The 25,875-nt window shown below is 38.4% G+C and overlaps 1 protein-coding gene across 1 annotated transcript; it reads left to right on the forward strand.

Moving 5' to 3' along the window:
- Positions 1–1,212: 1,212 nt before the first annotated feature.
- Positions 1,213–25,875, forward strand: swap70b (switching B cell complex subunit SWAP70b). Its single transcript, XM_063004734.1, has 12 exons — positions 1,213–1,331; positions 3,120–3,260; positions 8,942–9,115; positions 11,308–11,535; positions 12,529–12,675; positions 13,945–14,053; positions 14,184–14,365; positions 18,201–18,308; positions 21,343–21,509; positions 23,236–23,434; positions 23,946–24,042; positions 24,628–25,875. Exons 1-12 carry the CDS (start codon positions 1,236–1,238, stop codon positions 24,741–24,743), a joined length of 1,764 nt encoding a protein of 587 aa, XP_062860804.1. The 5' UTR covers positions 1,213–1,235; the 3' UTR covers positions 24,744–25,875.

A 25,875-nucleotide genomic window follows, 5' to 3' on the forward strand; every position in this document is an offset into this window, starting at 1 on the left:
ACTTAGTAATCCACTTCTGAAGGTTAGTTACAATTGCTCAGTCATATTACTTATTGTCCCCAAGCCTACAGTCAAACTATCTGATGTTTTATTTTTAAAGTTCTTCGTTAATCGTTGGTTGGTTTATTTTTGGTAAATGAGTGTAATTTTTACTGAAAATGAGAAGAATCCAACCTTTTAACTGAAGCTAATTAAGGGAAAAATTCCCTTGTTAAAAATCATTCTTTTTCACATAACGTCCTGCATTTTATCCTGTGTTTAACCTACTATTGCCAATGAAACGTAATATTCTTATTCATATCACATCTTAGAAAGTTGAACAATACTGAAGAAGGACCATTTCTTTTTACAGAATCTTTCTAGATTGCTTAAGGTTCTTATGGGCGCTCACCCCTTAAGTTTTCTATTGTTTGTTTGTTTATTAGGATTATGTTTTACACTTTGGTTACATTCATGACAGAAACGGTAGTTATTCATTACACATCAGTTCAAACACAGTTTGGATAATTTTGTATCTCCAATTCACCTCACTTGCATGTCCTTTGGACTGTCGGAGGAAACCCACGCTCACACGGGGAGAACATACAAACTCCACACAGAAAGGACCTACCTGGGGATCGAACCCAGGACCTTCTTGCTGTGAGGCGATAGTGCTACCCACTTAGCCACCGTGCCGCCCAAGTTTTCTATTGTAGTTGGGGAGACCTGGTGACCCCAAGATGCAACAATTTTCCTTAACCTCTTAAGGATTTGTTTTGCCTCTCTTACCATCCTCCACACTGTAGGGGCAAAACAAACCTGGGTTCTCATACATGTCTTTTTTTTGTTTCAGTTGATGTTAATTTTGTTTTAATTTTTGCCCTTATTGAAGATATGGGCTTTCAGTCTTGAGGTTATCTTTTTAAAGCCATTCTCTGTCATATGAAGGTCAACACACTTTTCTTTTTCTCATCTCAAAGCCCTCTCTCTCCTTTGCACAAAGTTTTCTTTTATAAATTTTCCTACCAGTTATTTTATTTTGTTTTAAATATATTTTATATACATTTTTATTATTAATATTTGTTGTTTGCAAAATCTCTTGAATGCTTTTGCAATGTTGTGACCGCTGTCAATAAAAAGAGAGCGAGAGAAAGCGCGCGCGCGAGAGAGAGAGATAGAGAGCGCGCGCACGTGTGAGCGTATGTAGGTCAGTGTCGGGCTGCATCTCCGTCAGTCTGCTGCTGCTGCTGCTCGACATGGCACTGAGGGACGAACTTTTAAAAGCGATATGGCACGCATTCACCTCGCTGGATGTGGACAAAAGTGGCAAAGTATCCAAATCTCAGTTAAAGGTACGAGTTTATCCTAACTTGATAAACTTTTAGTGTCTTTTATTTGTTCTGCCGCTTCATGAACAGGTTTGTCGTGTAAATCACGTCAACTCATTTCTGTCACATTTTAACTGAGCTTCGTGTGTTATTGTCTTTATTTAACTATGATTTTAAGACCAGTTTATTTCTGTTTTAAAGCATTCTACCGCAAAATTGTGACACGGAATATTAAGACCGTGTTGACCACACTAACTCTCGGACGTTAGAAGTGTTGAGTTGTGTGTTGAGTGTGGTTAAAGCTGCAGTGTAAGCAGCTGTGTTTCTTTTACACTGTGGTTTTTGTCAATGCTTAAATGAAGGGCGTGTAGTTTCTAAAGTTTCATTGGCACCAAAGGGAAAGGATACATGAAATGTAGAAGATGTAGAAGATGACTGCTTGTAAATGCAAATTTGAATTTCTACTTAAAAATATACTCACAACTTTGCTAATCATTGGTAATAATGGTGGGGTAGGAGGTCATAAAATGCCATTTGACTTGGTGGCATGGTCATCTAACCCCTCAATGTTTATGATTCACTACAGCTGGTTACACTGTCCACAGGTAATAAGCTTTACATTGAAGAAGAAATCTTTTTAAGAAGAGGCAAGTGAAACAACAATTAAGTCATTTGACCAGAGTATGTGTAAACTCAACAACACTGTACCTGCTGTCAAGCATGGGGGTTGTAGTGTTGTGTTCTGGGACTGTTTTGCTGACAGAAAAAGTAATGAACTACGGAAAGCGGAAAGAAAGCACCACCACAAACACAACCAGGACGTTGAAACTTGGATGCAGTTGTGTTCCAGCAGTACTCCGACCCAAAACACTTGTCAAAACTGGATTTGGATCGGTACTTGGGTCACCATAGTGGTCTTATGCGCTATCCCATACTGCTGAGAGCTTGAGCTCTAGAGTTTAAATCTCAGTGGTGCTATCAACCTGGCTTGGCAAACAGCTTTGACTCGCTGAAGCAAGACAATTAAAAGAGTCATAATGTATGTATTACCAGGACATTACCAGCAGGCATTTCAACTTTTGTTCATTGTGTGGCAGATCATCCTACAGGGCGTCATCCTCTCTTCCAGAGAAAGCCATGCACACCTGGAGAAAACAGGGTTCTTTGGACCAGTCAACATTCTACCCATAACTGTGATGCCCAGTTCTTGCTTGCATGCCCATTGCAGGTGCTTTTGATGGTGGACAGAAATTAACACAGACACTTTGGCTGGCCTGCAACTACGCAGCCTTGTACACAGAATGGTTTGATGCAATGTGTGTTGGGACACTTTTACCTCATCATATTGAAATTATGTGCAATTTGAGCCACAGTAGCTTTTCTGTTGGTCTGTACCAGATCCCATAGACTTTATGTCCTCTAGCATCAATAAGTTTTGGCCACCAAACAACTTGTTAGCAGTGTGTGGCTTGTCCATTTTCAGACTACTATCACTGGAAACTCACAGTGGTTCCCTGGGAGCTTACTCTGATGTTTCAGAGATACTTTTACCGGCTTGTCTGGCCCTTATTAGAGTCACTCAGTTCTTAATGCCTGATCATATCTGCTGCATTTAATGCATTTACTATGAGTTACTACAATCAGCCCAACATTTAATATATATGTTATCGTGACATGAACAGTTGTTATGAAATAGTCATTGTCATGTACAGTTTTGACAGGGAGCGAATTCAGTGTATTTACAGGTACAAATGAATTGCTTTTGTCACTGTATCAACACACCTTCTAAATTTATTATTGTGACCCTTTCAGGTGCTTTCCCACAGTCTTTGCACAGTAATGAAAATTCCTCATGATCCAGTGGCTTTGGAAGAGCACTTCAGAGATGATGATGAGGGACCAGTTTCCAACCAGGGATACATGCCGTACTTGAACAAATTTATCCTGGATAAGGTAAGCTCTTAATACCTGAAACCAGGGAATTGGAGCAGCGAGCATAAAATATGGAGCAGCGTGGGGTTAATGTGAGTGATGCGTAAGGTTTATTTGCTAGTCATTTATAAAAATAAACTCAGTTCTGCTTTCTTTGTCAGTCTGAATCAAATCCTACACAGTAGGACAAGTGGAAAATAATTTTATTTATGAAATAAGTTCTAGTTAATGAGTTTTTAAAGTTACCCATGGCTTTTTTACATCCTTGTTCGAGAGGAAGCAGATTAAGGAAGAAGCATATTTTGTAACACTTGTCTTTAACAAGTGTATTCAGCAAAAAAAGATCAAACATGTAATAGCACATTCGATAAGCCTGAGAAGTTTAGAAACCACAAGGTTTTCTTAAAGTAATAATTTATATACTGTTATAAGTATTGTTTTAATACTTTAGAAAATATAAACAGTATTTGCTTTTATTAAAATATAGAACCTTTAAACACTGATGTATTGGAAACAACTCAACATCATTCTGCCATTCCAGAATAGTAGGTCAGCTAGCTAACTGCTAATAAACCACAAATCACATTTCTGGAATAGGCTGGACATTTTGTAAAAATGCAGTCAAAACAAGAATCTGTTTGTTAATTTTCTTGAACCTTTATTTAACTGACAGACTGTTATAACTGGAGATGGGTGGTGTGGCTTGATTACAGAATCATGTCTTTTTGCTTTGGCAAATAGGGCTAGCAGATGGGGCATGGAGGTGATGATTGACAGATGATTGACATGTTGGTTCCTCAGTCTTGCTGAGCATTAGTTTGCTCTGGGTGAAAGTGGTTCTATTTATCATGTTTTTTACTCTGTTGGGATTCAGTTGCTAAATCCACTGTTGGGAGATCTGCTTGGACCAGTCCTGTCAGGTTTTCTGAAGGTGCATGATGCATTTTTTGGGCATTATCTTTTTCTGTCCTCTTTCTTCATTGCATGCTGCAGATGTTTTTGTGTCTTTCAGTTGTTACTTTGTTTCTGTTATTTTGGCCATTGTCATTATTTTCCCTTTACCATTTTTGATAGTGGCTTTTAGCCGCAATATTTTTAGCCGTCATGCAAATTGGGTTAATTGTCAACTTTTGCGGGTGTGGGGCTCAAACCTGGTGCCTGTATAACGAGGCGCAACCCGTCCTGTTACACAACTTCAAGGACTAACTTCATTGTATTTTATAAATACAAACTAATTTATAATTTGATTTATGTATATTTATGCAACCTGATAAAAAATACAGCTGTTAAACCACAGCACACAACTCCACTGTCTTTCCGTCCATTTGAGTTGAGCTTGGGCCAAGTCGAATTGATGTATGGCTTTCTCATTGCGAAATAAAGTAACAGACTGAATCTTTTCATTAGATCTAAATTATGTTCAATCTTGCATTGAGAAATGTTTTCTTTTTCCTTTTTTCAAAAAAGGTGGATCCACCTTTCATATCCAGTCATCATTCCCTTACCTGTTGCCAATTCATCTGCTTAATGAGGAATGTTTTAAAACAGTGTAACGTGAATAATTTATAAGGTTTTCTCTCGTATTGCTCTGGTCGGTTTTATGTCTATATAACCAGATTCATTTAAGAATGATCTGTTTGAATTTTTGAAGTAAATGCCTTACAATGCTTATGTGCAATAAAACAATATTCTGATTCTCATGGCGTAGTGTCTCAAAGGTTTAAGTAAATCTCTGGTGGTGAAGTTGTGCTTTTAGAGACGCTGAGGGTGTGGTGACAGCTTTATGTTTGATATAATTGCCTGTAGTGTTAGAAATATTCTAGATATAATTGACATGATTCCAGTGGCATTGGAAAACAGAATAATTATTAAATAGAAATTGAATACATGAAATATATAATAAATAAAACTTGAGGGGAAACTGAAGTAAACAGACTGTATACTAAAATGGATTTTAGGTTACTTTGGGGGGAGCAGCCCATGTATAACCCATGAGCCACAGAGCATTGGGAGCATTTAATATAGACCATCAATGATATCACAGGATATTTCATTAATGTCTTCTTTTGTGATGGTGTTTCACCATCCATCTCATCCTGTTTAACGTTTTTTAAGATCCGCCTTTCCCCTTTCCTTTCTACCCAGCTTGACTCACAGCCAGTTCTGGTAACTCTGTGGCTCTGTCGTTGGATTGTACACATTGATTCTCTTCCTTTCTAACTCACAGGCTCTCTTTTTGTGAGTCAGCATATTGTACGCTGCAGTCCTTTACATTAAAGCATTCCTGCCTTTAATGCAAGCTTTCTTACCAAACATAACACCCCCACATCTTCTATAATTCTGTAATGAGTTTGGAGAATACTCAAAAATGAATCTAAGACAGTAGCCATTGATACAGGATCATTCCAGATCCTCCAGATGTTCAGGTCCTCTCTTTTGGCCTCTTCAGCCCACACTTTTTGTTGATTTGAGCCAATATCTTGGATCAGTGTTCTGTTGAAACCACAACCCAGTTTTAACCCAACAGCTAGACTTTTTACAATGCTGTGTATCCTAACAAGGTTTTCAGGGCTTTTAGAGTTAAAACATGCCCTGAACATCTCAGATGCTTTACCATACATAACACTGTTGATCAATGTAGGTTGCTGCTTCACATTGCTTTAAGATATTACAGTATGTAAGCATGCAAATAAACTACTTTGTGTTTTAATGAGATAAAGATGTGCTTGTGTTTGAATGTATTTTTTTTACTTCAGGTTTGACCCCACTAATCATAATATAACAGAATATTACATACTCATATGTGATCTCTTCAAGTTTTAGTCTGGTGACTTTATAATGAAATGTTTCTTAAACATTTGTGCCAGTGTTTAGCAATGCTTTTCCACTGTGGATTTTTCAGTGGTTGAACGTGGAACAGAATCTTTTTCCTCCACTGCATCTCTCTCAAATCCTGGAATGCATTGTTAATGAAGTACTATGAAGTCAGAGGGGAAACAAAAGAGCGGGGCTATACAAATGCATGACCAAAATAGAGCAGCTTTTTTTTTTACAAACCATAAGCACAGAGGCACATTTATGTATTCCACAGAAGTGACGTGGTGAGGTCTGATAGGTCTTTTTTTCTATAAATCATACACATACTTTTTAAAGCATGTGTCCATATGTAGAGTTTATACCATTTCACTTTAGTTTTAGTTTTGTGTGTGCACTGACTAAACTATTGTTAACAAAATAGACCATGTTTTTGAGACGTGTAGGTTTGGTGTACTCATATCTTATGCGTGGTGATAAGGCCTGTTTATAAATCTAGTCTCTTCATAGCCCCACAGAATGCAAATGCTGTTTTTTTCTGCAGCTCAGTAGCACCAATGGTCGCCCACAAGGCTCCTATTGTGTAGCCGTGCACAGTGCACAAGAAGAGATGGGAGGTGTGTGTGACGTGGACTGACAAACACTTTTGCTGGTCTTTTAAAACTAACGTCTCCTGACTCTGTAAGTCAGTAATGGTGGTTTATCTTTAGTCAGCATTAGATAGGACTGTGTATCCTGTCTTGACCATCTTTAAATAGCACTGTGAGCTAAAGATTGAATCAGAATCATGTTATTTCACCAAGTATGTAACACACACAAGGAATTTGTCTTGGCTAGTGCATACCTGTATAGCATGTGCCATATTCTTCAACTTTTAAGTGTTTAACTAAAAAACTAATTAAACAGAATAACAGAATCAAATAATAGAAATAGAAAATAAAAAGCAAATGGGAATGAAACTACGCTAACTTTTTATACAGAATATTACATAATTATTGTGTTTCTAAAAAAGTTACCTTTCTTCAACTGTGCACAAAAGCGCCACAGCAAAGTATTACTGTAAAACAGTAAATAAGGTCTTTACTTCAGTTTAGATTTAAATTAGGTATCAGCTGTGGTTACAATGTGCCACACCTCCTTGGAGAAAGCAGAGCTCTTCATGGTTGCTATAAAACAAACCAAAAAGCTTGATGTTTTAGAGAAACGTTGCTTGGCTTTTTGGATTTATGAATCTTTGATCTATATAAAGCCTCATCATATGTAACCCAGTTCTCAGTTAAAGCCATTGTACTACAGAGGTATCGAATTGCTTAGTTACCTTTGCTTGTGGTCACCAGCAGCAACCTGTTTGACTGCCAGGAGGGTGCAAGAGAGTTGTGATTTAAGTTGGTTGTGGTGTGTCAGTAATGACATGTATGACTGTATGTACATTATACATTTAGGTGTAAAGAAAGTGCCTTATTAATAAGACCTTATTAATAGTCATTTGTATTACTATTGTTATTTTTAGACTTTTACCGGAGTTGTATTGTTCAGAACACAATGGTATAAATACACCCGAATTGTGTTACTAGGAAGGCATCACTGCAAGATCAATAAGAAGTGTAATTAGAATGATTTGAGGTAGCTGTATGTAACCATATTGGATAAATAAAGCACAGAATGTTTGCTTGGATGTTTCCTAGTAGAAGCTCTTAGCAATACAGAAAAGGCCTATTATTAGGAATCAGGAACTTTGGTCAGTGTTTCTAGGGTATCCCTGGGAACGCCAGTTCAATGGAGGAAGAAAAGCACAGGCAGAACTGCTTGTTCCATCCCATGATGAATGAAATCAAATGAACAAAAATGTATACTGTATTTTGGATTAGCAGCAGTATTTTGTTAACACTGCAATGTCACATTTGTTCAACCCCTACATAATATTGCTGATCTTAAAACGTGCTAGTTTGTATGACCTAAAATTGGGTTACAACATGATTAAACCATTGGAACAACTGTTGTGTGTTATATAAACGCCACCCAAAGATATGTTCAGGGTGTGTTGCAACCATTGTAAAAAATAAGTAAGGAGTTATCACAAAAGCTGAAAAGAAAGATACTTCATTGTACCAAAAGGGCAATGGGTATAAGAACATTTTCAAGACCCTGAACATGACCCTGAACAGGCACCACTGGAAGTATTATCTGGAAGGTCCAAACTTATGGAGCAGCAGCAAAGAGTTCGCTACATTTTACTAAGAAGCACAGGAAGTGTCGACTAGAATACACCAGAAGGAATTTGGATAGACCTGCAGAATTCTTGGACACAATTCTATTCAGTTTGGTTACATGGATCAGTGGTTTGTCTGATTGTGTGACTGGCATCATGGATTCACACCTATACAGGGCATTTTGAAAGAAATGTCATGGCTTCTGTGCCGAAATTTAACCTTGGTGATAATTGGACTTTCCTGCAAGACAAGCACTCAGATCAACCAAAGATTGGTTGGAAAATCAGTCATTGAAAATCTGTAGTGGGATTTAAAGAAAGCAGTTCAAGACCGCTTCAGATTTTAGTGAGCTTGAATCTTTTGCATAAGAGGAATGGGTGAAGATACCACAAAAAAGGTGTCAGACGCTTGTTAGCACTTATCAAAATTGCTTATTAAAGGTTATCAAGGCAAAAGGATGTTCCACCAAGTACTGAAACTGGGGGTTGAATAATAGTGCACACGGACATTTGTCATGGAAACTTCATCTTTTTCATTTAAATAAAAAAAAATATGTCACTATGTTATTAACATACAGTATATTTCCATTCAATTTTCATTGAAACTGTAATTAAATCAAGTATTTTTATTATGTAAATGCTGGTTTTGCTTAAACGTTTACTTTCTCTTTCTGTGCAGGTCCAGGACAACTTTGATCGAGTGGATTTTAACAGGATGTGCTGGACTCTGTGTGCTAGAAAAAATCTAAACAGAAACAACCTGCTCATTTCTGATGACGATGCCTTTAAGATCTGGTGCATTTTCAACTTTCTGTCAGAGGACAGGTACCCCTTGATCATGGTCACAGAGGAGGTAAGACACAGACTTGTATTCTATAATGCAGTGGTTCTTAAACTGTAACACAGGTTCCTTAGTTTTTTTATTTTTGCTGTTTAACAAAATACTGTGTAAGGCAGGGGCTAAAAATTTTTACATCATTTCCTAATCTGGATATTTTGGAGATTGTGTAATGGCTGTGGAGAACAGATGTCAACTCTGAGGAATTAGATCCAGTGCACCTATTATGAATAAGGAGGGTGGCTGGTCATGTGACTTTTTGTTTCCACACAATTTCTCTAAATACAGCATGTCCACTGTATAAGAGTGTGTTTTTCTGTATAATGAGGTATAGGTTATAAATGAAGGTTTTGAACAGGTGGCACTTTGTCTAAAAAGTTTAATAGAAAGCAAACCTGTAAACCTGATCACATTTTCTAGGTGAATAGTGAACAGTCATAGTGGATCAGTGGTCATGGCTCAGTGAGATTTAATCATGGGTGACCACATGCACAGTCAGGAAAGCTTTACCTTGTCACAGGTTTAAGGCTGCCATGCATTAAAGCAGCCCTGCTAAAAACTGGCATTTTAAGCTTCACTAAACAATGTTGCTTATCACATGGACAAAAAATAGCAGCAATGGCTTTTTTGGAAGATATTTGCTATAAAGCTTTCTGGATGGTGTACAGTATAGTACAGTATACATTGCATTGCATTTACATTGTCAGCATTTAGCAGACGCTTTTATCCAAAGCGACTTACACAATGAGCAATTGAGGGTTAAGGGCCTTGCTCAGGGACCCAACAGTGGCAACTTGGTGGTGGCGGGGCTCGAACCGGCAACCTTCTGTTCACTAGTCCAGCACCTTAACCACTGAGCTATCACTGGCCCTGACAGTATGTTGGTTCTTGTATTAAATCTGTCTATCTGGTTAAAGTTTGTAATTTATTTTTTAAAAAATGAAGAAATGTTTACAATCTATAGACTGCCATGGCAGGTCGCATGCAAATGTATGTAATCTTTTGACCTTATATACAAAATTACTAATAAATGACAGTACTAAAACAAATTTTTACTCTTACACATACAAATACTTTTTGCCACATCAAAAATTATTAAATTCCAGTGGTTTAATGCAGAGGTGGGACCACTTAGGGCCAGATTAATATTTACATCTGGTTTCAGGCCACAGACTACAATGATGTAACATATAGCCAGAAGATACACCGACCAGGCATACCATTATGACCACTGACAGGTGAAGTGAATAACACTGTATCTTTTCATCGTGGCACCTGTTAGTAGGTGGGATATATTAGGCAGCAAGTGAACATTTTATCCTCAATGTTGATGTATTAGAAGCAGGACAAATGGGCAAGCGTAAGGATTTGAGCGAGTTTGACAAGGGCCAAATTGTGATGGCTAGACAACTTGGTCAGAGCATCTCCAAAACTGCAGCTCTTGTGGGGTGTTCCCAGTCTGCAGTGGTCAGTATCTATCAAAAGTGGTCCAAGGAAGCAACAGTGGTAAACCGGCGACAGGGTCATGGTGGCCAAGACTCATTGATTCGCGTGGGAAGCGAAGGCTGGCCCGTGTGGTCCGACCCAAAGGACAAGCTAGTGTAGCTCAAATTGCTGAAGAAGTTCATGCTGGTTCTGATAGAAAGGTGTCAGAATACACAGTGCATCACAGTTGCAGGGCTGTTTTGGCACCACACGGGGGACCAACACAATGTTAGGAAGGTGGTCATAATGTTATGCCTGATCGGTGTATGTGCATAATATATAAATGGTGCTGATAGCATAATAAGTGGTTACATTTGATCTCAGACTTACCTTATCACAATTTCAATACAAGGGTTGAGAATGATAGGTCCTGACCAGCTGTGTAATATCTGGGGGTAGTGACGCTATGGCAAGATGCAACTGGTTCTCCAGGTTGATGTCTGTTAGTCTTAATCAAAGTTGGTTTTCTGCAGGGAACAGCTTAGCGAAAAACTGTTCACAGTGATTTGTGGGTCCAAACAGTGATGCCATCTTAAGTGGGTGTTTCCTCAAATTTCCCTTAATTGTCTCCACTCGTATTGCTCCTTGCATCTTTGTATAATTTGTGTTTTGGTTGTGTCTGATGTCTGACATTGTCAGTGCTCACCTAATATGAAATTAAAAGGTTATGTTAGTTTTTCTGGTCATGTCTGCTTTGTCTTCATTCATCATCTTTTTATTAGATTGAGTACTTCCTGCGCAAGCTCACAGAAGCGATGGGAGGTAGCTGGATCGAAGAGAAGTTTGAGGACTACAAGTTGCAGCTAAGCAGCCAACATCAGTGCTTGAGCGTGTGGGAGCTTATCGAGCTGGTTGGCATGGGCCACTTTAGCAAGGGCATGGACCGACAGACCCTCTCAATGGGCATTAATGAGGTCTTCCAGGAGCTCATTCTGGATGTACTAAAACAGGTATCAGCTCCAAAATAACAGTCCATGAACTCAGATTATAGCATAATGGCTTTATTTTATGTGCTAGACTTATCTAATTTGAGCAAAACCTTTTCAGGCTGTATGACTTAAATCTGATTACTGATTAACGATGTTCAGAAGTGTGTGGTACTAACTTGTTTTCACTCATCTGTAAAGGCTTTCCTATAGATTTGGAAACATGACAAGATCTGTTAGGTTGATATTTGGGTAAAACGATCAGGCTATCAGTTGGCAGTCATTGTTTCCTCAGAGGTTGCAGGACATAGACGTCCATTTATTTATGGATTTAACTTTGTGCAAAAGGGAAATCAAGGAGCCCTGTTAAAACATTTAAATACATACTGGTTCTATTACAGGTTTCTACATGACCCGAGCAGCTGTATGCTTGACTATGTAGACCTGTTACCTAACTTAGCTGAATGAGCTGAATCCACTGTTCAAAATAGATGTCCAGATCACTTTGACCCTGTAGTGGATTTTAGTTTTTCTTTCATTCATCGTGCAAGAAAAATACTTCTTGTTCTCTTGTAATTACATGTCAATAACTCCAATTCCTGTGCAGTGGTACATGTCATAAGCTTGGTTGGCATATATTTGGAATGTGCTGGCTGATTAAGCACTAGCTATGTAGTTTCGTTATACCTCTGTGCGGTTATATTCTGACCTCCAAGATATGAGGAGCCAGACTGCATCCATGTTTTGGAAAAGGCTTGTGATATCAGTGGAGCTCACTGATAACAGTGCTGTTTTCTTTTGAGTTTAAATTGGTATGCAGAGGGAAGGGTGATGTGGAATACTCCAAGGTCTTTGCCAAGGCCAGATGTGCCAACACAGACACAGACAGACAGACACTGAATAATAATTAGAAAAAAACAGGCAGCGCTTTTGTTTTGTATGTGACATGCACTTTGTATAACTGACTCCCACATCCAGAACCTGTGGATGTTTTTGTAATATCTGCTTTATTTTTAGGGTTATATGATGAAAAAAGGCCACAAACGGAAAAACTGGACTGAGCGGTGGTTTGTGCTCCGGCCTAATTCAATCTCCTACTACGTAAGTGAAGATCTGTTAGAGAAAAAAGGAGACATACTGCTGGATGGAAACTGCTGCGTTGAGGCAAGACATTTCAAACAAAATGACACAAACATGTTTTTTGCATTTATTTAATGTGCTTGTGTTGAACTTGTCCCTAATGTGCTGCGGTACTGTGTTGTCTGTTTGGCATGATGTGATGTAAGCAACACACACTGACTTGTTCTAGATTTTAGTGACTTGTTTACAAATTAACCATATGAAATTGAAGCCATTAAACCATATGAAGTTCTTAAATTCTAAACATTTTTACATTACTACATCATTAAATGTTTATTGAAAACGTGCACCCAGTGTTTTGCAGTGGAACAGGACCCATTGCGAACCTGATAATGATAAAGTGGTTGATGAAAAAAAAATACATATAGTAAGGACAAGGGCAAGTTTTAAAGAGTTTACCACATCTTTTTTACAGTTATATGATTGTCCATGCTACTACATAGACAGCTATGAAAAATAATGTAAAATAAAGTAAATCATTTGAAAATAATAACTATCCCAAAGGTGATGCACTAAATTACATAGATTAATATTTATTTATTGTATAGATTTAATATTTATTTCACCAGTTTGAAAAGAGTATGCTTTTTTCTTCAGGTTTATTAGCAGGTTTTCATGCTCATGCCCAAACATAATCACAGTTTGAGAGTGACATCACACTGGGAACTTTAAGCCAGTCACATCCAAAACTCACTTCTGTGTACATCATAAAACAATTTGTCTTTTTGGCAGCCATTTAAAAAGGTCAGTGGCAAACTGGGTCAAAGTTCAATCAAATAAAACAGTTTGGCAGGTCAAGCAGTAAAAACTAAGCGTTATAGTGGTAAACTGCGCTCAATGTAGCATAGCAGCAAGGTAAGTGACTCCACCTCGCTCCATAGAAAACAATAGCCAGTCAGCGCAAACACAGTTTTGCTGCATATCATGTAAATGCAGCCTAAGATGTAGAGATATTTCAATGTCACTTAAGATTTACTTTAGAGGGAGTTAAACAGGGTAATGCAAGTATGTTAGGGTAATTATTGAATTAAATCTAATGCTAATTTAGACCCAAAATGACAGTCAGTAGTCAGACAAAATCTTTACAAAATCTAAATCTAAAAAATACTCAATTACCAATTCCTAGTCATATGGATTCTCATTGTGATACCATCAACATATGGCTGAATTCAAACAGTGTAGGTGGGTGGTGAAAGGTATTACAGTATTTTCCACAAATGCTGGTCATTTATTTCCTTTTCCTGTATGGCGTTATGCTGACACATGTTCTGGCTCTTCCTGTCTGTTCTACAGTCATTACCAGATAAGGAGGGGAAGAAGTGCCTTTTCTTTGTCAAGTGCTTAGACAAAAGTTATGAAATCAGTGCCTCAGATAAAAAGAAGAAGCAGGAATGGATACAAGGTGGGAAAAGGCCACATCACTACTTAATTTTATTTAATACACAAACCTTATCCTAATTTACCACTGATAAATGCATAAATAGTTGTAAATAAACCCACACACGCTCTTCTTATTTCTCTGTCTGTTTTAGGTATTCAGACATGTATATCTCTGCTGAAGATTGGCCGTCCGGCTCCACATCACGAAGCTCGGCACAAGCGGCGAGAGCTGCGGCAGAAACAACAAGCTGAACAAGAGCAGCTTGAGCTCAGGATGAAAGAGCTCCAGACAGCCAACGAGAACAAGCAGAGCGAGCTCGAGGCTATGAGGAAGGTCAGTAAGCTTAACTCACCACCCTCCTTAATAAGCTCTCTGTCTTTTTGTAAATGGTCATATGTGGCTAGCTAAGTTATGTTGTCATTTTGGATCTTAAATGAAAATATGAAGTAACTACAAATAAACAGCTGAATAAACACAAAGCAATAATAAATGGAGTTACCCTGAAACTACAGACAGGTTTTGGCAGCTTTTGGAAGTTAATCATGGTCTGGGCCAAAACCCCTTAGTATGACCCAATCAGATTAGACCCTGTGTTTGGTTTCGCTCCTACAAGAAATGTTGATTGTATTTAAGGATGTATGTGTCTGTGAGGTGGGTGAGGTTCGGAGGATGGGCGGTTTCGATTGCTTACTTAACCCTACTTGACCTGCATTTTTAGTAGCACGCCTTACAGTTCTTTATAATGTCTTATTCCATTTGAAAATCACATTTTACACTGGATAAAGTTAAAAAGGAGCAAACACAAATAAGCTTACATTAATCTCAAGTAGCCTGTATTGTTTGGTCAATGCTTATTGATACTGATTAGCCAAGTGTTCATGATGACAAATCCCATTTGTTTCAATTGTTGTTGTCTTTAGTTTCTTTACAGGAAAACGTGCTGTTGTTTTTTGGGGGTTGGTTCAGTGAGGTCAACACTTGATAACAAGAGTTGTAACAATTCCCCCTGTGTACAGTTATTTTCAGTCAGCTCTTCTACAAGAATGCGTGCATTACACAATATTCAAAAATGCTGCGAGAATGTTGTTGTGACTGTGCAGACGGAATAAAATAGAAACAATCACTTAACTTACTATGACAACAAGTTCTCTTTGTCTGAGCCACATGAGCCTGAACTGTAGTGTGAATGGAGAACAATTTGCCATTGATATGCCACTGCCTTCCCCGTTTAGCCCCTACACACAGCAGGACAATAAACATACCAGGAGAGCGATAGCCAGGCTCAATACTTGCCTAGGAAGCTCACACTGAGAAACAAGACCTACCCTGTGTCTCAGCTGTCCCACCTGAGATATTTCACACTATCCTGCCAGGGGCACTCTCAGCTGTGTATTCTCACCCTAATGCCTGCTGGTGAATAAGGGGTGACAAAGTGGTTACAGCTGCATTCAGTTGCACTAATGATGAACAATCTTGTTTGTTAAAATGTATTAGAGAAGGTAATGTGGTTATGGCGACCCAGTGATTAGTCTCTTCAATGTCTACACTTGCTAAAAGGGATAAGTATGTGAATTATATAAATATCATTTGTTATAAAATTTAACAATACAGTTTATATCAGGTCTGTCAACCTTTTGGCATAAACAGTATATAAATTAATGTTCTTATTTTTTATTATAAATTATCTTTTTAACTGACAGCATTAATCAAACAATGAATTCCTGGTTGGTTATCCGGTTAAGCACTAAACTGGTTGATATTATGTTCTGTTGTCTGTGTGAGTTCTCAGTCATCCAGGTCATGGTAGTCTTGAGTGCTTGAGTTGAAGGCAACTTTACTTCTATTAGATATTTGAAGATGTTTCACCTCTCATACAAAAGTCTTTGGATGAAAGAAAGGCATTTAACCTCTCAAAATTCTTTAGTTCAAAAAGCTCATGGGAGGGGGTCCCTTGGAGGTGGTCCTGACTCCTGAGAGCCAACGTGTGTATTGTTCTGATCACATGAGGTGTGACTAACTTCAGAGTCATGGCTCCACCTTGCCATCATGTGAGTCATTAGGGCCACATGGGTCAAGGTGTGAATGGGCGTTAAACTGCTTAGGAAGAGATCTCAAGACTGTTTTATATCTGGATGATAACTGATGTCATAAGAGACCACCTCTGTTCAAAGATGGTTGTTCTAGTTAAACATAAATGGCCTCTTTTACTCCTCTTTCAAACCATCTGTCCTCTCTATCCAAAATATGAACATTTATATCCTCAAAGAAGTTGTTTTCTTTGTAGTTGTAGATGTATTGTCTACTTGAGAATTTTGGTCCTGCTAGGTGAAATTCAAACATATTTCCAGCTGTTTTATACAGCTAGCTAGCTAGAATGCTATCAGTTGCTTTACTCTTGGAACTTAAAGTGAAGTTTTGATGATTTGCATTGTTTTAAAGAACAAGTCAGACAATCCCTTGTTTATTTTAAATAACTGCAGTTATGGCCACACAATAGCTTTTTATGTAATTTATATTCTGGTGTTGGTTATCTGGTGTCATAGCGGGCATGTTTGCTTTAACACTACACATACTAACACTAAACATAACAGGAAGATCTCTGTGAAAATAAGATGACACATTGTTACACTATGTGTTTTGGTGTACTGTGAAGTCCTGCTGTGTTTGGGTTTATTACTGACTAGCTTCTGTACCACATGCTGTTTTGTTACTATTGTGCTTTGTATGTACTCACTGCTAATGATTAACCAATAACCAATAAATACATACATATATATATATATATATATATATATATATATATATATATATACAGATATATATACAGGGGTTGGACAAAATAACTGAAACACCTGGTTTTAGACCACAATAATTTATTAGTATGGTGTAGGGCCTCCTTTTGCGGCCAATACAGCGTCAATTCGTCTTGGAAATGACATATACAAGTCCTGCACAGTGGTCAGAGGGATTTTAAGCCATTCTTCTTGCAGGATAGTGGCCAGGTCACTACGTGATGCTGGTGGAGGAAAACGTTTCCTGACTCGCTTCTCCAAAACACCCCAAAGTGGCTCAATAATATTTAGATCTGGTGACTGTGCAGGCCATGGGAGATGTTCAACTTCACTTTCATGTTCATCAAACCAATCTTTCACCAGTCTTGCTGTGTGTATTGGTGCATTGTCATCCTGATACACGGCACCGCCATTGGATGCACATGGTCCTCCAGAATGGTTCGGTAGTCCTTGGCAGTGACACGCCCATCTAGCACAAGTATTGGGCCAAGGGAATGCCATGATATGGCAGCCCAAACCATCACTGATCCACCCCCATGCTTCACTCTGGGCATGCAACAGGCTGGGTGGTACGCTTCTTTGGGGCTTCTCCACACCGTAACTCTCCCGGATGTGGGGAAAACAGTAAAGGTGGACTCATCAGAGAACAATACATGTTTCACATTGTCCACAGCCCAAGATTTGCGCTCCTTGCACCATTGAAACCGACGTTTGGCATTGGCACGAGTGACCAAAGGTTTGGCTATAGCAGCCCGGCCGTGTATATTGACCCTGTGGAGCTCCCGACGGACAGTTCTGGTGGAAACAGGAGAGTTGAGGTGCACATTTAATTCTGCCGTGATTTGGGCAGCCGTGGTTTTATGTTTTTTGGATACAATCCGGGTTAGCACCCGAACATCCCTTTCAGACAGCTTCCTCTTGCGTCCACAGTTAATCCTGTTGGATGTGGTTTGTCCTTCTTGGTGGTATGCTGACATTACCCTGGATACCATGGCTCTTGATACATCACAAAGACTTGCTGTCTTGGTCACAGATGCGCCAGCAAGACGTGCACCAACAATTTGTCCTCTTTTGAACTCTGGTATGTCACCCATAATGTTGTGTGCATTGCAATATTTTGAGCAAAACTGTGCTCTTACCCTGCTAATTGAACCTTCACACTCTGCTCTTACTGGTGCAATGTGCAATTAATGAAGATTGGCCACCAGACTGGTCCAATTTAGCCATGAAACCTCCCACACTAAAATGACAGGTGTTTCAGTTATTTTGTCCAACCCCTGTATATATACATATGTGTGTGTGTGTGTTTATGTGTGTGTGTATACTAGCTTGTGCATGGAAACATAAAGTTGCTGTTAATTTTTACTGTTGGTTAGAAACTGGAGGAGGCAGCAGCCACAGCAGCCGAGGAGGAGCGCAAGCGCCTTCAGACACACAGCGAGCTAGAGGACCTGTACAGAGCTGAAATGGAGAAGGAGAAAATGGTATCTACTCATTCCTACACTGGGTCACTACTGGCTACATTACTGCTTATCATGCTGCAGTTTTAGTTAGCACTTTAAAGTTTCAATTTGATTCTGTGGAATTTCCCTACGGAAAATTCCTTGTCCGGGCATATTCTCACCCATCACTGCACAAATAACACACAGACGTCCACCTACCTTTATCTGTATTTGTAGTATTTTAGGAAGTTCGTTCTAGCAACTTCCCCTTTATTTACTGTCATTGTCTGAAATGTGGAAGCACACTTACGTAGACTTTATATTGGACTAATAAACAGCGACGGCACATAAACAATCTTGTAGACTCACATTAACTTTCAAAGAGACAGCACAGTCCTATGAAACTGGACCAGGTACACTCTGGCCTGCTCAATTAACTGCCTTTTATTTATTACATTTTATTTATTACATTTTTTTTTATCACATTTAGTCTCTCAGTTTTACAAGCATTAGAAAAAATATCACAATTCTAAAAAAAAGATTATGTGCAGCTTGTACTTGTCAGCTTGTTAAAAATCTGAGTATTTCACAATACACAAGTATCATGTTTTATTTAATGCTTCATCCTTGTTCTTTTACATCTGTGGTCTTCTGTGACATCGTAGACATTTTTAGAAGTCGCTTAAGCTTCACAAGGTTGGTGACTAAACTTCCTTCCTGCCTGTCATGATCGCACATGTAGTATGAGAAATGTAGTACTGGGAAGTACCTGGAAATTTCAAATAAATGCCAGTATTTAACTCATCATATTTGACTGTTTAACTGTAGAAGCAGTCCTTTTTTCGTTTTTATGGAAGTTTTTGACATATCGCTTCCATATCCTGAACATTACTGAATTATTTTGGGTTATTTACTACAGCGGCGCTCTGTTGTCTGCAGGGCTGATTGATTTGCTAAAGCCCAGGACACACCTCTGGATTTTAGCCCACATTTTTAAGTCAGTAACAAATTTTACTGAGGAGGAGGAGCTGCCTCCTTCAGATCGATGACTTAACATGCATCGCCAATCATTTATTTAGCATTAATAGTTTGTCGTTAGATGTGAGCCCAGTGATAAACAGCAGCCAGTTAGAACATTAGAGAAAATTCCTAAACTTGTTTAAAACTGTATATTATAAAACGGATAGTTCCGGTCCTAAAATCTGATTGGCTGAGCCGCGTTCGGAGCCGTTGTAAAATCCCCGATAAACGCACACCTAGGACCACCTCACATCATTCCATATTAATACGCCACTGAATAGAGAAAGTTAATGTTATTTTCGCCCTCACGTTGCCTAGCAACACTGTTAATCGGATTACCTTGCGTCGCGGAAGAATGCTTTATTGTAAGTTTATACACAATAAATACATTTATGATTAAACATTGTTGTATTTATTATATTTTATGTTGACCGCCGTTTTATAAAAGCAATAAGCCACTCGAGACCGTACGTTACTGTTACAATTTTAGCACGGGGAAAGAAGTTTTAGGCACTCCGCTTCGCGTCGTGCCAAAAACGTCATCCCCGTGCTAAAATCACAGTAACGTACGGCCTCTCGTGGCTTATTGCTTTAATAAGTAGCTTAGTAGTTAGTATTTTGAACATAACATTTAATACAATAGTTGTATATTTAAGTCAAAGTCGCTTTATTGTCAAAACTGCAATATGTACAGGACATACAGAGGATTGAAATTGTGTTACTCTCTGACCCATGGTGCAACATTAAACATTAATTAAACAATAAACCTAGAATAAAAGAAGAATATAAAAATAGAATAAGAAAAAGAATAAACACACTAAAGCGCAAATATACTGTATATACACTGACACAAATATGAAGCAACAGTTTTGTAGGCTCACCAGCAGTGCCACTGCTCGCCTGCTCTGAAAGTGCATTTCAATGTGATGCAATGGTACTAGCTGCAAAAAGGGAGTTTTTTGATTAATTATAGTACACTCGAATTACACTTCTGTGTATTTACATCTTGCTTCTGATTCCTTTTTGAATTGTTGTTGTCTTTATTACATTTCTGTGTACATTTGTAAAGTGTGTACTTTATTTTGATTATGAAAAAGAAATTGAAAGGAAAGGTGTGTAGTGTAAGAAATACAGCAGCTGAGAGATTACTGAAATCATGTAACATGTACAAGGCTTAAATGCATCACTTTACTCATTTCACGCCTCATTTTTGGCCTTGTGGGCAGGTTTATCTTTAGTGTCAATTTTAGCATCAGGCTCTTTATAGAGAATAATTAAATGAGAATGTCATTCTTCAGAGAAATAAACAGACTTTCATGAATGTATCATTGACCAACCCTACGATGGATTGGCGGTCTGTCCCAGGGTATTCCTGTTGCATGCCCATTGTTTCCTGGAAGAAAGTGAACCTATTGTGACCATGAACTGGATAAGTGGTTGATGAAAATGAAATGTAATGAATCATTGACCCGGTTGCATAAAGGACAGTGACACAACCCCTGACTAGTTAAGGGTTCTGCATGAAGTTTACATAGAATTAGCATTTTTGGCTCACATACAGGCATCACTAATCCTTCACTACGAAACAAAGGATCTCACTTAAAATAATGTTCAGTTGAAATCGAAATGAAATATGAAGGATTACAGCCTTAATATCTAGCTTAATACTTCCTCCGGTCTATTATATCATGAGTATTGTGACACCATTGGCAATGTCTATTCTCATGCCTGACACATGCGAACACAGGATTAAATTGACAAGGCATAACCGTTACAACAAACTGAACTGCAAACAATGTACTGAACTGCTGTTGACTTCATACTCAAGCTTGACCACACAGGAAGAAATAAGAAACACAGTCACAGCTAAGTGAGTCTAAACTATCATGAGGTACACACTGAGCTAAAACCCTCTGTCCCATCTACAACAGGGAACTTGCATGTTTAAAATGTCATTTCTTTAGAACTTGAGTCTTGAACTTAAGCGTTTCAAAATGTTTGAGCCTTTTACACATGTACTAATATGTGTGTGTGTGTGTGTGTGTGTGTGTATCAGGTACGGTTGCAGATGGAGGAGCAGGTGGCACAGAAGTCCAGTGAGCTAGAGCAGTATTTACAGCGTGTTCGGGAGCTCGAGGATATGTACCATCGCCTGGAGGAGGCACTCGAGGACGAGAGGCAGGCCAGGCAGGATGAAGAGACTGTTCGCAAACTGCAGGCCAGGTACCAACACAATAAACAATCAGTGTGCAAATAGAAAGTATGGGTAGGAAAAACAGTATGTGTGTAATGATTCAGTCAGTCATATTCCTCAAAACTAACACTTTTGGTTACATAACATTTTTTAATACTAATACTGAACATACACTGATGAGCCAAAACATAAGACCATTAGCAAATACCCCTCCTCCCCAGATACATTTAAATGCACATGGCAATGGCTATCTAGAATATTTGTGAAAAAGGGACTGACTGTAGGGAAGTTAATACAGACCACTAGAACAGACTTGTGTTAATAGAAGGGGATACAACAGAAAGTGTAACACTTCAAACATGTGAAATGCTGAAGCTGTAGTATTAGGTTCCTGTTTTCCTGACACAGAACTGCCCTCTTCCTGCTTTTTTTGCAGACTTATGCCCGCCTCAGCACATTCACATATTCACAACACACCACTACAGTTTTACTATCTCATTGATTTTATTTATGTCACAGTGTTCAGACAATATTCAGTCGTCTGGAGAACTTGCCCAGTTTTTCTTCATGTAATTTCAATGGGAAATTTCAAGCAGTAATTCATGACTTCTAGTTTCACTGGGGTTCAAATGAGGTCACTCACATGTCAAATTTTCAACAAGGGAAAGACATGAAAACACGATTCAAATAAAGGTAAAGTAGGTGGACCTCAGGGAGCAATTCAGGAAATCACTATAGATAAAAACTACTCATATAAAAATGCCCATAACTAAAGTTGAGTCAATAAATAAAAATGATGAAAACTGTATTATAAAACAGATAGTTCCGGTCCTAAAATCTGATTGGCTGAGCCGCGTTCGAAGCCGTTGTAAAATCCCCGATAAACGCACACCTAGGACCACCTCACATCATTCCATATTAATACGCCACTGAATAGAAAAAGTTAATGTTATGTTCGCCCTCATGTTGCCTAGCAACACTGTTAATCGAACTACCTTGCGTCGCGGAAGAATGCTTTATTGTAAGTTTATACACAATAAATACATTTATGAATTAAACATTGTTGTATTTATTGTATTTTATGTTGACCGCCGTTTTATAAAAGCAATAAGCCACTCGAGACCGTGCGTTACTGCTATGATTTTAGCACGGGAAAGAAGTTTTACTCCGCTTCGCGTCGTGCCAAAAACGTCATTCCCCGTGCTAAAATCACAGTAACGCACGGTTTCTCGTGGCTTATTGCTTTAATCAACTTGCCTGGATGGGGACCCAAGTTTGTTTTGCACCTACACTCAGTGTCAAGAATGGTAGAAGAAACAAGATATCCATCAGACACCATCTCCATACCAACAGATTGTTTGTAAGGCTTTCCAGAAAAGGCATTTCCTGTTGTCCAAACAAATGAAAGCCTTTGAAATTTGCTAATTGCTACTGGGACTTTGACTGGAATCATATTCTGTAGTCAGATAAAACCAAAACTGAGCTTTATTTGGCAACAAACAACCAAAGTGGATTTAGCAGACAAATGATAACTAGACTGAAAACAGCTTGCTGCACACTGTTAATTATGGCTGTTTTCCACCCCACAATATCACAGACCCTCCAACATAATTAACAGTGTGCATTTTCAGTGTAGTAATCCTTTTTTATGCTATGGCCATGGGAAACTTACATGGCATCATGGACTGACAGGACATTTTAAATCTGCCTGCTTCTGACAAGAAACTAAAAATGGGTCATAATTGGATCTTCCAGAATACTGGAGGAGGAGGCAGCAAAACGTGCGGAGCTGGAACATATCCACCTCAGGCAGCAGCAGGCGATCTCTCAGACACAAGCTGAGAAAGAGGAGCTGGAAAAGGAGCGGCTGGAAAAGGAGAACGCGCTGCAGGCCGCCATGCAGCAGCTTCAGAGACTGGAGACGGAGAGGCAGGGAGCACTGGAGCAGTATGAGGTATTCACACCTCTGTTAGTTTTCAGAACATTTTCAGTGCAACAGGTCACAGATTCATAAAGGGGCAGTACAGAGGTGCTATGTAGTGAGGGAGCTCAGCATCAGTCCTGGGAACCTGGGTTCAAACCTTGCTTAAAGTCACTGTATGTATGGAGTCATGTTCTTCCAGCATTCCTGTGGGTTTCCTTTGTGGACTCTGGTTTCCTTTTATCTTCCAGGCAAAAATGGATTGATTCTGCATTATATCTAGTAGACTATATTAGTAAAATCTTCAATGTAATCACATCATCCCGATCAGGACCACAGTGGGTCCAGGCCCACCTACTACTAGTACTAATTATACCATGATCATTACATTTTCAATGTCCCTGCTTTATTAAATTATTTGAAATATATGTCAAACTACTTCAATCTAGGACTGATTTTAGTTTAGACTGCCCTCTAGAGGCAGCAACTAAAACAGCTTATCCGTTTAGTGTAACGTCTGACAGGTCTGTTTTTTATTGGACAGGAAGTAATAAAGAAATTGGAGGATGCTGCCAACAATACAAAAAGCTGGAAGGACAAGGTGGCTCATCATGAGGGACTCATACGTCTTATACAGCCTGGTAATTATCTTCTTTTTTTTGTTTTTGTTTATTACGCAGTCCTTTAATCTAGTTTATGCACAAAAATGCTTTAAATAAGTGTTGACAAGCACATACACTCTGTGTCTACCAAGTCACACTGTTGTAGCTCGTGGAGAATGCCCTGGCATTGTCCTGATGAGGGCTTTCTGCGAAAAGCCGGTGCCTTAGTGGCAGCATATGTCTGTCTACAATCTCAATAAGCCTTTGCATCAGTGGTACCTTCACACATAACAAGTCGTCCATGCTGTGGGCACTAATGCACCACTATAACATGACAGATTTTGGCTTTTGCACATTTTACTGGATAGTCCTTTTCATCTTTGGCATGGAAAATTCAACATCCATTTCCCCAAAGAACAATCTAAAACATGAACTTATCTGACCAAAGCACACATTGTTTGCAATGTTTTTGGCCTATTTGCATAATAACAATTTAGGGTCCATTTTCTTCGATGCAGAGGAGGATTTTGTTAAATGACAACAGTTTTCTGAAATACTCCCAAGCTCATATTATGCTTTATTCGTTTTTTTAATAAGCTGCATCTGGTGCTTGTCTTCGTTCAGGTTCAAAGGGTCCTCAGAAGATCACTAACTGGGGTCCTGCAGCATTCACAGAGACAGAGCTGAATCTGAGAGAGAAGGACTGGCAGGATAGAAAAAACAAGCCAGCTCAGACTTAGTGAGGCTGAAATACTCCTATTCTATTGTTGATGTAATACTTCCCTGTACATCTAACCACTACTGAAGTGAATACACTGCCTCTGTGGGCTGGGTTCCACCCAAATGGACCAGTGATTTGTACACTCTAACTCCAGTCATACTGTAACACTGCAGGGCATTACACCACTTTTGTGAGTCTGTCTCAAAGGGTTTCAAAAATAATGACACTCTAATGAAAATGTCGGACACCTTTGGTTAATATATTGTGCTTAGTCAACACAATCTATAAAAATAATATATAAAAAAGTCAACACATTCCATGCAGGGAACGGTTTTGCTCATTTTAACGCACAATGTCTATATACTAATATCAAATGTCATAACTTTTGTACATGCCACATGTTTTCTTTCCAATGTTGAAGTCTGCTATCAAACAAAAATTGTGCATTAAAATGTGCAGACGTTTGTTTTCTTTATGTTCATATGTATTTTTAGAGTCATTAGACTGTATCAAGCACCATAAACTTTAAGACTATGATGATTAATTTTTTTTTTTATTTGCCAAAGTGATGACAGACTTTTCACAAAAGACCAAAAGCATTCATGGTTTGTAGGGTGAAAAGTGAAACATTTTTTACCAAGTAACATAAAATTAAACATAAAAATATCTAACCTACAACCTTTTGTTTCTTAAAGTACAGTAGAACCTAAGCAAAATACATTCAAATAAAACTATTTGAACTATTGGTGGAACTATTTGTAATTTTTTGTACAATGACATTTTATATAGTATTAATTTGTTTTACTACCAGAGAAGTTCAATCAGCATTTATATTCATGTTGTCAGACTTTTTAGTCATAAACAGTATTGTGTTTGCACCAAACTAACAGTGCAATGTTCGACCTATTGTGTTTCTAAAAATGTTAAAACTAACAGTAGAACAACTGTACAGCTAATACTTTACGTTATTTATATTTATCTGCTTTAAAGGTACAACAAACAACAATACAAAAGAATTCTTACAAATATGTTCCTGATGTTTTTTGTTTAAATTCACATGTAAGTACTTTTTACGGACATTTTGAATTATTGTGGTTTTAATGTTCGATGTTCTGTTGGCTGTTAAAATGTATGTAATTTTACTCTTAGCA

The sequence above is a fragment of the Trichomycterus rosablanca genome, chromosome 11 (assembly GCF_030014385.1).
Source record: "Trichomycterus rosablanca isolate fTriRos1 chromosome 11, fTriRos1.hap1, whole genome shotgun sequence".
NCBI lineage: Eukaryota > Metazoa > Chordata > Actinopteri > Siluriformes > Trichomycteridae > Trichomycterus > Trichomycterus rosablanca.